Raw genomic sequence first — 13,499 nt, 5'->3', positions numbered from 1 at the left:
GAGTTCTCAACTTTCTCATGCAACAGCTGTCTCATACAGTCGAAAATCGTTTATTGGACGTGCGCTTGAACTTTAAACGTTCACAGGCGTGATAGGTAGGCTTTCACCTGTGATGTTGGTCAATGCGGCCACGCTTTTTAAGCTGCTGAGCAGGGTCTAGGCCTCTTGTTATTGTATTCCGTCGAGATATACTATTTTGTTCAAATATACATTGGGTCGCCGCCGTTGGTTGAACGTTTTTTCGTCTACTCAAGTATGTCTGGTAATGTCCACCCTTCGACACGCGGTGTCCACTCGAGTTTTCAGTCAGATTCCACTTCCGACTCAGCAAATATGGACGCCGAAGCTTCAATCCCTCGGAAAAGCAGCCTGGCCACGCCAGCTTCCTCTTTTGTTTGTAGTCAGTGTCCTAAATCGTTCAATAGGCGCGAGAATTTGAGTCGTCACATGAAAACCCGTAAGTGAGCATAGATTAGAATGGACCTCGGACACTAAAAAGCTTATCCACCGCTAACAAAATAACCTCATAGACGATGTTCCTCGGACTCACATTTGTCAAATATGTGAAAAGACTTTTACTCGGAGTGACTTACTAAAAAGGCATGAAGCCGGCCATGAACGATGGGACAAAAAAGAACCAAAGTCTGAAGGCCGAAGAGGATCGGTGAAGCGAAGGAAGACTTCTGAAGATCCGGAAAGCCACGACAACCTTGAAAAGTTCAATTGGACGCCTACAAGTCGATCAGAATCAGCTCATTTATCTCCAATGCAAAGTGGTCCATCATTTCCGACGGAAACGGTAACGGCAAATTACTCAACTTCTTTTCAAGAGCCTACTGGGATAAATATACCGTTCCTCGAAGCGGCACCGAGATCATTTGGGGCAGGCCAACAACTAAATATCAACAACAATGTACCCCAATCAATGCCAGTACTTGGTTTCTTACCCCAGGAGACGCATTCTTTCACGCAGCAATACCGAGATCCATACCAAGACACTACACTAGACCACCAGTTTCCTACGAATCCTCTTGGTGTAATGGGATATTCTTATCAGATACCCTTCAGTCATACTTCCTATTTGCAACCGGAGAACAACCCATTGGGAAATGCGTGGGTTTCTAACGACTTATATGCTACCATGGTTGAAACCGGAAACGAATGGGAAAATACTGGAAAGCTTTTTAATCAAAATGTTCCCGTCTCAGATTCTATACAGCAACATTTTAGCAATATTAAACTGGACAATTCAGGTCCAACTTCTACAATGCCAGCTAGCGAGCCTCATTTTGAATACCGTCAACCCAAAAATGATATATTGGAATCTGGGCCAACACAATCTGCAAGTGTTGCAAGCGTTTTTTCACCCCCAAATCTACCCTGGAGTGAAGATAAATGGCCTTCATCGTGGAATCCGAGCTTAGATCCAACTGCAATTTTGGAAGCTGATCCAATTGATCTACCGTTTGATCATCCTCTATTTCAAGACCACAACCCAAGATACGATATTTCAGAGTCGACATATTACAAAATGCGAGATTTCTTGATATCTCCCGTTCATGAAGTCCCTCACAGAAAACCACTTTTTACAATGCCACCGTTATATGTGGTCAATATATTCATTGGCCTTTACTTTAAGCATTTCTCACATCAAGTACCTGTACTGCATCACCCGACCGTGGATACCAATCAACTTTCTCCCCCATTATTATCTGCCATGATGATTATTGGATCTACTTACAGCCATGTTAAGAATGGAAGACGACTAGCCATCGTTTTAATTGAAGTTATCGGTTGGCATTTGCTCGCCGCCATTCGTCTAGATATGAGCTTAATTCGAAATCCTATGACAATTTTTACCGAAGCCTTACTCATCCATATGGGATTATGGTGTGGGAACAAGCGTGCATTCAGCGTATCCGAGTCTTTCAAAGGTCATGCTGTTTCCCATATGCGTCGTTTATACGAAAGTGAAAAGTCGACTTTGCCAAATAGATATTCTTCTGCGGACCAAACATTGAAAGATCCCCAAGTTCAATGGAAACGATGGATCGACGAGGAATCTCTTAATAGGCTTTACTGGGTTGTCTATGCAACTGATCGCCAATTCTCCGCGCTTTGGAACCAATCGTCAGCAATGACAATTGGCGAATTGGTAGATGTCAGCTGTCCTTGCGATGAAGTCTTTTGGTGTGCTTCTTCTGCCAGCGATTGGAATTTCGCGCTTGGATCTGCGAAAGTACCACAGTCTTTATCATTTGCAGCTGCTATTGGACCTTTTCTCTTTTCTCCCACTCCATCCTCGTCTATACCCTCCTCGGGTCGTTTCTTGACAGGAGAGGAGCCTATATTTCAACCCCACCACCTTCCATTGCCGAATCTTAATTCATATACCGCATTTCTTGTTCTCCTCGAAATTCAACGTCAGATATTTGATGCCTCACAAGAATCTCTAGTTGCTAGCAAATTCATCAACAGCCAAATCTCATCAGAAATCTACGAAAGTCCACCCAGTCATGATCCTGCTTCATCTCTTTCACAGGCCCTCAGATCCCGCGTTTCTGCGAGGAGACAAGAACTAGCCTGTACGTTGGTGTACTATATATCCCATTTCCCCATACCGATAACTAAACTAATCGAAATCCAGACACGCTTAACCGCTTTTCCAAAACTTATTTACGGCCTCATTTGACTATCCCCCATTCCACATCGCATATTTTCCACCACATCTGTATTGTTCAACACCACATCACAAGTCTTTTTCTCCATATTCCTTTTACCGATCTATTAAATGCGATTGGAAAATCGAGTCAGACGGGTATTGTGCGTGCTCTAGAAAGGTTGAGATTATGGGCACAAGAAGATCCAGAATTGGCTATTGATGTAGCCGTCCGAGCCGCTACTGCAATCATGGAATCGAACAGAGATCTTAATGCGGATGTGACAGGTCGAGAAAAAGGAAGCGAGGCATCCAAGGGAACAAAAAGTGGCATGGTAGATACAGGGGTTTACGGAGCCTCATTATTAATGATGACCCATGTCATTCTTTGGGCTTTCGCACAAGTTGCGGATAAAAAGCAAAAAGATGGTCTGATGAAGAGACTGAGAGGAAACAAAAACACAGCAGACGACGCATTTTTGGAGATATTAGGAAGTGAATTGATGGATGAAGAGAATAGTGAGGAATTAAGTGGTAAGGGAAAGAATATAGACCCGGGAAGACCAAAAGTGAAAGGAGTGTCGAGATCGCTATTTAAAAGTGCAGCGGATACGCTGATGCGATTTGGCACTTGGGGAGTTGCGCTCGACATGGCAATGTTACTACGCTTCAGAGCGGAAGGTTAGGGTGGGGATAGAAAGAGGATGATGCTCAATTCAACCGGCATCTTCTGGTATGGACGTTAACTGTATATCATACAATTTAGACCAAATTTGGGTCGAGCGAAGCTATTTGACTTCTCTAACATCTCGAGGGTTCCTGGAAGACATTTTTCCACCTACCCTCGGTCATGTATTTTTATGTAGAAATATTTACCAAATCAATCATACAAAGTGTATCGATGACAAAAGTATGACACTCATTCTCTTGATTCCATCTCTTCGCCAAGTACTCTTACATTTACCCTCTTCACCATCCCCAAAATCCTAACACCCACCTCCCACCAACTCCCCATCCCCTCATCCACCACAAACCCATTCCGTTCCCACGTCCTCACCGCTACATCTCTCGCATACAAACGCACTAATCCCTGCCACTCCGGCACTGTTCCTTTCTCCTCCTCACTCAACGCCTCTTCCGAAAACCTCGGATTCTCCCCCGCCCATTTCAAAGCAGCCTGGATCAACAGATCTGCATACCCTTTCCCACGATGCTCCTTCAAAACAGCCAATCGACCAAGCCGTACATAAGGCTCTATCCCATCGTGTAGAGTAGACGCAGGATTAACTCTATAAGTCGGAGAGGGCTGGAAAAAGAATGTTGAAGAGGGAGGGATTTCCTCGGTGGGAGATCCGGCAATAATGCGCGTGTTGGGGAGAGGACGGAGAGTATCTGGATAGGGGAGCAGCCGGAGTGTTCCTACTGGGATGTAGGGGTCTGGGGGATCTTCTGCGGGGGAACAAGGTGCGTAGATGACGAAATGCACGGAGCGCGCATCGTCGTTTTCGAGATGGTGGATCAGTGGGACGGCGCGTTGTTCCGAGACGTAGACGCGTTCGCGCACGGTGCAGGAGTCTTTGAAGATGGGGATGGGGGAGGTGGAGGGGTGCGTTTGGAAGGAGGCGGGGAGATGGCAATCCCAGGCGTGCAGGTGGCTGCGGGGGGGAAGTTGGATGGAGAGTTTGTGGGGTGGAAGGGGGGCGGGCATTGTAGTGGTTTGGGGGTTGGGGGATGGAGTTTGGAGTTTGGAGGGAGGGCGAGGATATGAGAGGGGATTTGATGGATGGTGGATAACGTCAGAATTGGAAATATAGAAATAGCACGTGGAAAATAGGTAAAAAATAAGAGGTAGACGGAACAATTTATGCTAAATTGTTTCTCAGAATCATAATGAGTCATCCGGTCACTATCTGCGATTTGGAGGAGGATGTGATATTGATAAGACGCGCAGCTTACTCTGTTATGGCATGCACTAGCATGCTTTGGATGTTCAGAATGTTCATCGAATCTAGGATGTCCAGAAGATTGAAAGAAAGTAATCGTTTGTAATTACAAAATGGACTGCTGTAATCTATAAAGTTCTAATGAACGCCAATGTGCAAAGCTTCAGAATACCCTAACTCCTATCCTATGCATCCTATGCAATTCCTGTAAGTTGTATCGTGGTATCACCCAAATGACTCGCATAAATCCCGTTCTCCAAATTAGAAACCCATATGTAAAAGAAGATCATGCCTGAATAAGATCAGGCACAGCAGGTCCAACTCCCCTGAGCAATACTATACGATTGCCGCTCACCAAAGCATCTCCAACCTTCTCGTTGAATTCTAAAAGTCTTCCAGCTTCTACATGAAAGATTCTAAGCTTGTCCTTCTCATCCATTCCCTGATTATTGACGTTTTCTACTTGAAGTGCCTTTGCCGCTGCGTCCAAAACCCGACCCATCACCCAATCTTTTGAATAGAAGAAAGCACCAGTAGGAAATTTCGAAGTCGTTGTCGCGGCTTCCGCGTCCACATTTATGTATACCCTCTTTTCTGGAGGTACCTTTGCATCTCCTTTTGCCGTCTTTTTGAGTTGGTTCACGGCTACCAATCTTGCAGCTGCGGATGAAGGTTTCGGCTCAGGTAGGACCCGAGTTGATGCGACCTTTGCTTTTTGTGCCGCTCCCCAAGCCCTTAATTTTCCAAAGGCCAATTTTGCACTTGTTTGTTGTTCATTAAATCTGCCGACTCTTGCACCTATGGGTACGAGGTTTTTACAATCGTGGTCTTCCCCTAATCGATGTTTAAGACAATAGTCCCGATTACAAATAGAGCAATGTACACCCGTTGATAAACTCGTTCCAATTGTCGTCTTGCAAGTCGGTGATGCGCATGGCTTTTCAACATCTGCCATCATTTTCCCTTCGCCCAAAGAACGTTTAGATTGATTAGCTAGCCGACGTCTGGCTGCCCATTCTCCAGGTTTTGAGCAATGATGACTTGTTTCTGTACGATGGTCGAGACAAAATGTTCCGCGACATGATTCGCAACGAAAGGGGAGGAAATCTAGTTGATTGCAGTATTCGTATTGGCAATGTACACCAATTAATGTTGGGTCTTTTTCGTCCATGGTACTGAAGGATGTATCTTCAGGAGTTTCTGATCTTGATGAGGAGGCCATGATGAAGGAAAGGAATATATAAACACCTCGAGTAGGCTTCCAATGTGTCGTACTATGGGCGGGGTTAAGATGTGTAGGTGTTAAGAAGGAAATGAATTAGTGACGATGGCGAGGCTGATTATGAATGCAAGTCTAGAGGCTTCTGGAATATAGCCTGGGTAAAACGAAGCTAACGTTGCGTCAAGGCTTAGCGTCGGCCTTTAAACTTTCCGTGTATCAGAAAGGGATACGAAAAACTATCTTCTCTAGAGAACTGCTTGCGAGGACAACATTAAGTGGTGGTTTAAATATCCTTATGTAAACTATTCAAACGATCATTCAGTTGTTGTGCCAATGATTACTTCTTGACCTTGAAATGAGGAGGTTTGTTAGGTTTTCTCCAACAGCAGTGGAATATGGGTAGGATGGATCCAGAAATGGACCATATGAGGATGACCTGCAGGAGAGGAGGGGGCTCAGCCTCATCATGTGTTGAGTGCTGAAAACTTGCAAACGTTGCTCTCTATCTCAAGAGTGGAAAATATTACGAACAACCTTTCGCACGAACAAGCATTGATTACCAAGTCTTTATTTCATGCAACTGGGAGACTTCCGAGGGTTAGATAGCCTGACAGGCTCACCATCATGGCTCTTGAAGTAATTGGTGGAATAGCGAGCATTCTTCAACTTGCCGGAACTGTCTACACGATCTCAAAAACCCTCTACGAAGTGGGAGAAGCTCTATCCAATGCCCCTTCTGATATTAAGGATCTAGCAAGGGATCTTGAAACTTTTTCAGATGAGCTTCATCTGTTATCTACATTACTTCACGGTAAAGATGGTCGCTATGCAGATCAGGTGTATAGGCTTACAGCTAAAATTATTGGGGATTGTGCGACGATATGCACGAAAATCGATCGAATCATTCGGAAATTGAGAAGTGGCAGTGTTTTGGCCAAAATTAAATGGCTGTATAAAGAGAAGGAAATTATGAAGTTGTTGGCGAGGCTTCGTGACTTAAAGTTGAGTCTGATGGGTACATTGAGTGTATTGAGTGCACTAAGAGCCGATAATATGATGGACTCTTTGGGTATAAATAACCCCAGTTTGATTGGAGGCCCGAATAGACATGGTCTATCGACAGAGACACGCATGCAAGTGGAGGACACGAGACTGAAACTGGCAGGCATGTCGATAAAGGATACTACTGAAGCCTCTTCTGGGTCAAAACCTCCGTTACCATCAAGCGCATCTTTAATTTCGGGGGGCTCAAGCTCTACTTTAAGGACATCGGTTACATCGGCAACCTATGTTGGTCCCTTAGCAACTAGAATACCCAGTACAACCGATTTCTCTGCATCTTCATTCATTTCAATGGCGGTGGTGCCAAATAGCATGCCGCCAATCCTAAACACACAAGCAAACCAGTCTGTAGATTCCTTCCACAGCGCCTTATCACATCAAAATCAAGAATCGTTAGATGGCCGAATGAGTAAGTCTTTAAGGTTCAAGACCTGAGATCTGCAATATGTGATGCGGATAGTCTTTTTTTTGAAAATGGGCTAACATGTCGAAATGTTAGAACAAGTGGAGAGCTTCCCCAAGCCAGAAGATTCTAACCATGTACCTGTGATGCCACAGTCTGTAATGGTATCCGATAGACATGACAAAGCTTCATTTTCGGTAGAAGAGAGCCGTCAACTAGATACTTCAGTATCAAAAACTCTTAAGAGCTGGAGAAATGAAATGACTATTTCAGCAATGAGGCATTTCAACATGAATGTCAAAGATGCTGAGGAATGGGTCAACAATTTGCCAATTCCGAGCAATCTTTCGGCAATCACGGAGCCTACCGTTCCAGTGGAAATTTCGCCACACCTACTAGTCCATAACAAGCATCGGAAAATGGAGATGCCTCGGAAAATAGCGAGAGACAGATCAGTTGCGAGGAGCACCAGTAAGGGACGTAAAGGCCTTAGCTACAACTCTCCTCCTCAACGCTCTCCTATGTTTGCCGAACACATTTACATGGAGGGCGATAGATCGGGGCCTTCACGGTTGAAATTACCTCTTCACATGAACACGGTATTTTCTGATCAAATCACGCCTTTCACTCCACCTACTCCTTCCCTGAACCAGAATTATGATTTACTTGAATTTAACGAGCCTTCCCTGAACCAGGATTTTGATTTATTTGAATTCAACCCGCCTAGTTACTCGTATAAGCCTGACAACGGACTCGAGACGCACTATGCTCAATCTGAACGCTTTAGTCAATATAACCCTAGTTATACTACTCCAATTGTTTTACCCCATGTCAATGAAAAGTCGACTGCAGATCAAATAAGGTCTTCGCATGAAATTTCACAACATCATCAGACGCCACAGTCACCTACTCAACAAGCTCAACCAATCCAAATGCAACAACAGCAACTACAAAAGCATCAGCAGCAGCATCAAATGACTCCGTTGTCTCCCCCTCGACGTCTCGGAGTTGCTGAAAGAGTTACTGGGGTAGATTTCGGACGCTGGCATAATGTTGATGCCTGCCAAAGCATGGAAATCTCGGCTACCATATCATCGGGACTCTATGAGCTTGGAACTGAAGATCTGTCACCCAAAAGAGAGTCTAAAGAGATTCACTTGCAAAGCCAAGTATCACAAGAAACCTGTAAAAGAGATGGACAGCCTTCTTATCCGTCTAATATATCACCTTTTGGCAAGAGCGAACGTCGCGGACGTATGGAATTGCCTCCAGATTATCCCAATGATATCTCGAGACAAGCTTTTAACTCACCAAAAAGTGATAAATCGAATAATATCTCTGCTTTCCATTTCCATAATGAAGTTTCTAACAAGGGCCCAGGCGGACTTTGGGTCAGAGGCTTCATAAATGTTAAGTCATTCGATGCTGTCATATGGAGTAATTTAAAACAGTACTTGAATCGAGAGCGCGTTTACACTACCTCAGAAGCAGGATCTGTTCCGCTTGTTGCCAATTTAGATTGGTCTGCAAGTCTCTACAAAGAGAGGATTGCTCAACTCCGTCAGATGTTTCCGCGTGCTGCTAGCTCTATCCAGAAAATACTTGATGTTCTAGCCGTGATGGAAGAGACAATCGGCCTTACAATTGGAGCTATTGCATGGGCATGTCTTCTGGGTGCCGTTGAGGTGTGTTGATCTAAATCAATCAAACAGTAGTAAGCTAATTAATTCTTACAGAACTGGCTTTCCCATAGTACAAACTGGACAGTTGATTACCAAATCAGGATTATCACAGAAATGAGCGAGATTGTTAGCATAATCGCTCGATATACTGTCATGGAGAATATATATGCTCAGTGGAAAGGAATGACTCTTGATAAAGACTACGAACAATCTCTTATCAATCTATCCACTCGAGTTTTGATCTATCTTGGAGCTTTCATTCCGAGTTTCTCAGAGAGTAGCACGAATGCCAATATGAAGCCCTATTTTGAGGAAATCATCGAAGCCGACACGGCATGTCGCGGGTTCACGGTTATCGTGAGCTCCAAGAGTACTGCCATCGATCGGAAACGCTCATTTGAGGAATCCTCGGATGATTCGGACGACACTGTCGATGCCGACGGGACCATCTTGGAAGTCGATGGTAATGATGAAGTGGATGACATGCCATCATCAGCAAAGCGCATTAAGATATAGAAACAGGAATTTGTTTGGAATTGTAGATTGATCATGAAATATATACCCTTGTTTATGTTGTCATCATATTTCTTGCCTATTTTTGTTGGTAATCTGCGTTCATTGAGGGTATCTCAAAATGGGAGTCCATGAAACTTATCAAGTGGAAGAGCTGGATCTAGAATCACTCGAGAAGAAGAGTAAAATTAAATCTTTTGTGGGCGAAACTCATTCATTAATTCGGCTAATAAGAGAAGAACCTCAGATCGAGACAAGTGCGATATTACAGGTATTCAGAACGATTATCATTTTCTGCATAGTAGAATCTCGTATAAAATTCCCAAGTACATAGTTGGCCATTTCGAATTGATCCAAGCAATGACAAAAATGAACAAAACATCGACTGTCTGATCGATACTTATGCTCACCTTTTATTTCCTCTCCATGCACGACTCTCCAAAGTATTATCCTAGCCTGCAAATCCCAACGCCCTCTTCAGTGAAACCAATCTCGACCTCGCTTCTCTTGCCCTCGCCCTTCTACAACTAACACAAACATCTCTATCCTCATGATTCCAGGCATAACGTCCCAACTATTCGAATTCATCAATTAGCATTGTCTCCAAGATTCCACATCTCAAGAAACAAGAGCATCAAGCGAAAGAAAATAAAACATACCATGCCCTCCTCCAAATCCTCATTCGGCACACACTGCCACATCTCCTTCGTTTCCTCCTTATTTGCTCCGAAATAATCTATGGGTCTTCGAAGCGTCTGTATGACTCCAGAGAAGTCGAGGTCGATGGGAATAGCAGGTGACTTTGGTGCTCTGAAACGCTGGCTTTCAATATCGTCGATGGTGTAGTCCCTTGGATTAGATAGTGGTTCGGCTTGAGAAGATTCGTTTTCTGAATAATTTTCACGCCGCGATCTCTGTGTTGACGCGGAAGTCGATTCTGGATTTGTGTTTTGATGTGCATCTTGAATAGTTGGATTTGGGCTTTGTGATTCATTTACGCGATGTTTGAAGTGGGGAATAGAGTTTTGATCGCAGGTATCATTGATTCTGCGATGTCTGTCTCCAAAGCTGTTGCCTAAATCGTACTGTAAACGATTTCTTGAGGATTGGATGCTGGGATATTGACCCTCGAGATCGATTTCACCATCTTCACGGCGTCTTTGACGCATGAAATTATTGAAATAGGGATTTCGGTTTCCGGACTGGCTTCTGGGGTTATTTTCCTCTTGTGTGAAACTTCCAGGGATGGAGAATTGAAGTTCTGGATTACTCGTGCTGCGAGGTCTTCGTATGGGGTACCAGTGAGAGTCTGTCTTGAATTTGGCGTAAAGCTTTGGGTGTTGGGATTTTGGATATCATGGGCTTTGACTGCATATGATGAGGGAGAATCGCGGTTTTCAATGCTATCGTGTTGACTGAAATGTTGGTCTTTAAGATGGTCGGTACTGTGGTGCATTTGAGGAGAAGGGTCTTGGAAGCTGTGGATGATAGATTGTTGACTCTGTTGGCTCTCTATATCAGTTTTTGACCAACGGATAGGGGGAGAGAGAAATCTCTTGAATCTTGAGGGTGTGTTCATATCTGTGGTGGGCATGGCTAATAGTTCGTCGCTTTTCTTTGTGTATTATTGGTTTAAAGTATTGTCGTGAGGACGTAGACAAAAATCATGCAGCTATTGCTCTAAGAAAGAGTCGAAGGTTCAAGAGGTAGTTGTTAAATCTCGATCCAAGTTTTATATGGTGTGTATACGGTTGTGAATATCAAGACGAGGGGTCGGCTTCATGCCGTACATTGAGGGCAATAGTGGATAGTATATGAATCATTAAATACATTAGAGAAATACTCATCTCTGACACAACAGTACTTATGAATACTCAAAACTATCTATATTATTCAAATACAAATTCTTTCATCATCCAATAACATAATAATAACTTGACTAAATGCCCAGTAACGCGCCTTTTGTCGTACTTGCCAACTGTAATCTCCAAAACTTTTGTTCGGCACACAAGAATACTTCCCCATCCTTTCCAAAGCAGAAGTTTGCTACGCCTCCAGGAACTAAGATGGTGCCGATTAAAGTCCCGGCTGGATTCCAGACCTCCACACCATCGCCACAGCCGGAGTATACATTACCGTGAACATCACATTTGATGCCATCCGGGAAGCCATCGACTGCATATGCGAAAACTCTTCGGTTTATGAGGAAGGGCGCGCCTGATGTCATGTAAACATCAAAAGCATAGATTGTTGCAGGACTGAATCGTAATTAGCGAAAGATCCATGATTGTAAGATGAAGAGACATACCGCGTCAAATCCTCGTTTCCATCCCCGTGAATTTGATCTGTATCCGTAATATAAACCACTGACTCATCCGGTGAGAAAGCAATTCCATTTGGTCTACCAAAGCCATCTGCCACAACTCTAATATCTCCTGTAATAGGATCGAATCTATATACTTGACAAGGGAGTTTAGGCTTCAATCGGAAATCTTGCTCCCATCCATAACATGGATCTGTGAACCAAATGCTACCATCTTTAGCCACCACGACATCATTTACAGAATTGAAATGCCTTCCATGAAAGTTCGTCACCATAGGTTTCGGAGGTGCAGATCTGGGCATATGATAAATACCACCTGAGCCTGCGCTTCTATTTCCTTGAGCACAAAATAGAATACCATCTTGATAATTAACACCACCATTCGGCATGTCAATGCCTGGTGGTGGACGCATTTTAGCCCACTCGGCAGATTTGATACTTCCGTCGTCATTGCGATGGAGCTTAATTCTAGATATCAGAATAGTTGGGAAGTTTGCGGAACTGGTAGCTTGTAGGAGGTTTGATGTGACATAGAGTTCATCATGGTCGGGTAACAAAACACAGGCTTCGTGAAAGAAAGGGTTGTTGGTTGATCCAGCAGTGGAAAATAGGAGTGCATGTGACGGGGCTTCGCCAACTAGTGATGCAAATGCGGAATCATGTTGAAGAAGAGTGACTTGGTCTGAAAGACCATATGTGGTACTGATGGAAATGTGTCAGCATCAATGTTTTTGGCAGAGTAAAAAAGACTAACCCAGCATTTCCACTGCTTGCCTTTAGTTTGTCAACAATCTAATAAGAAATGTTAGTGAGCTGCAAGAATGCAATCACGAAGTTTAAGATTACCTCTATCTTGGTAGGCACACTTGATATAGCAGAATTGGTAACTGCTGCCATTTTGCGCCTCTGAAGCTTTGAGATTGATATGAAGTTCAAAGCGTCGTAAACACCAACGTGAAAGATTCCTGTTTTACGTAGGTATTGAAGCTTGTTTGGTCCTTTTTGGTCAAATGAGGTCTCGAATCTTGCGAGCAATAATAATGGAAAAGGTGGGGTGGTGATGTCGGGGAGCTACCGGCCGGTATTTATCCGAGACATCGCGGGGGGACTTGGAACGACAACGACCAGAAAGCTCGCTCGAATGATCTTTGAGTGGTAGAAAGCATTTGAACATGATCACCTCACTGGCCGATCATTTTGAGATTTTAAGAAGTTGAGCGACACCAGTATTTACACGGGTTTCAAGAAAGACAGGAGTTTGAGACAAAAATGTGCTCAGATAGCCTGGAAGAATATTCGCTCGAGATATAAATCGCCATTTCATTGATCTATAGTATGCTATTATCTTCTGTCAAGAACTGAGATTATTTGAAAGGTTTGTAGCGCGAATAATGAGTTTATATGGAAAATTCTTCACTTTACGTTGGAGGTTCAACGGTTTTGCGGGATTCGTTGGAGGATTATGATATGTTAAGAAAACACGACTACGACGCATCATCACGTATCCCATGATGCTTGCACTAGAACTTCAGAGAGAGAAGAGCATTAGGTAATCAAATCATCCCGCTGACGAGTGTTCTCGTGCTTAGCATTGCATTTATTGTTAAAGAAATTCAGACTTTGACTCCTAATTACTCAGCAGCAAAACTAAATCAACTATGCCATTTCATACGCACGAACAGAACAAAAAAG

At 43.7% G+C, this 13,499-nt stretch overlaps 6 protein-coding genes across 6 annotated transcripts; 2 read left to right on the top strand and 4 right to left on the bottom strand.

Moving 5' to 3' along the window:
• Nucleotides 1-255: 255 nt before the first annotated feature.
• EAE98_006884 (uncharacterized protein) lies at nt 256-3,345 on the top strand (the record flags this gene model as incomplete). The annotated part of the gene is made up of 3 exons (XM_038954507.1): nt 256-457; nt 531-2,585; nt 2,648-3,345. 3 exons carry the CDS (start codon nt 256-258, stop codon nt 3,343-3,345), a joined length of 2,955 nt encoding a protein of 984 aa, XP_038809187.1.
• Nucleotides 3,346-3,578: 233 nt separating this feature from the next.
• EAE98_006883 (uncharacterized protein) lies at nt 3,579-4,367 on the bottom strand (the record flags this gene model as incomplete). The annotated part of the gene is made up of 1 exon (XM_038954506.1): nt 3,579-4,367. The coding sequence occupies one exon, from the start codon at nt 4,365-4,367 to the stop codon at nt 3,579-3,581; it is 789 nt and encodes a 262-aa protein (XP_038809186.1).
• Nucleotides 4,368-4,888: 521 nt separating this feature from the next.
• On the bottom strand, nt 4,889-5,824 carry EAE98_006882 (uncharacterized protein; the record flags this gene model as incomplete). Its single annotated transcript, XM_038954505.1, has 1 exon — nt 4,889-5,824. One exon carries the CDS (start codon nt 5,822-5,824, stop codon nt 4,889-4,891), a length of 936 nt encoding a protein of 311 aa, XP_038809185.1.
• Nucleotides 5,825-5,953: 129 nt separating this feature from the next.
• EAE98_006881 (uncharacterized protein) lies at nt 5,954-9,886 on the top strand. The gene is made up of 3 exons (XM_038954504.1): nt 5,954-7,295; nt 7,386-8,974; nt 9,026-9,886. The coding sequence occupies exons 1-3, from the start codon at nt 6,449-6,451 to the stop codon at nt 9,485-9,487; spliced, it is 2,898 nt and encodes a 965-aa protein (XP_038809184.1). The 5' UTR covers nt 5,954-6,448; the 3' UTR covers nt 9,488-9,886.
• A 49-nt stretch (nt 9,887-9,935) lies between these two features.
• On the bottom strand, nt 9,936-11,078 carry EAE98_006880 (uncharacterized protein; the record flags this gene model as incomplete). The annotated part of the gene is made up of 3 exons (XM_038954503.1): nt 9,936-10,058; nt 10,144-10,686; nt 10,755-11,078. The coding sequence occupies 3 exons, from the start codon at nt 11,076-11,078 to the stop codon at nt 9,936-9,938; spliced, it is 990 nt and encodes a 329-aa protein (XP_038809183.1).
• Nucleotides 11,079-11,423: 345 nt separating this feature from the next.
• On the bottom strand, nt 11,424-12,704 carry EAE98_006879 (uncharacterized protein; the record flags this gene model as incomplete). The annotated part of the gene is made up of 4 exons (XM_038954502.1): nt 11,424-11,742; nt 11,793-12,509; nt 12,562-12,599; nt 12,654-12,704. The coding sequence occupies 4 exons, from the start codon at nt 12,702-12,704 to the stop codon at nt 11,424-11,426; spliced, it is 1,125 nt and encodes a 374-aa protein (XP_038809182.1).
• Between the last annotated feature and the right edge of the window lie 795 nt (nt 12,705-13,499).

Source organism: Botrytis deweyae (genome assembly GCF_014898535.1).
Source record: "Botrytis deweyae strain B1 chromosome Unknown BDEW_015, whole genome shotgun sequence".
NCBI classification, from domain to species: Eukaryota; Fungi; Ascomycota; class Leotiomycetes; order Helotiales; family Sclerotiniaceae; genus Botrytis; species Botrytis deweyae.
The sequence above is the reverse complement of the archived record's forward strand: the minus strand, read 5'-3'. Positions and strand labels throughout refer to the sequence as shown.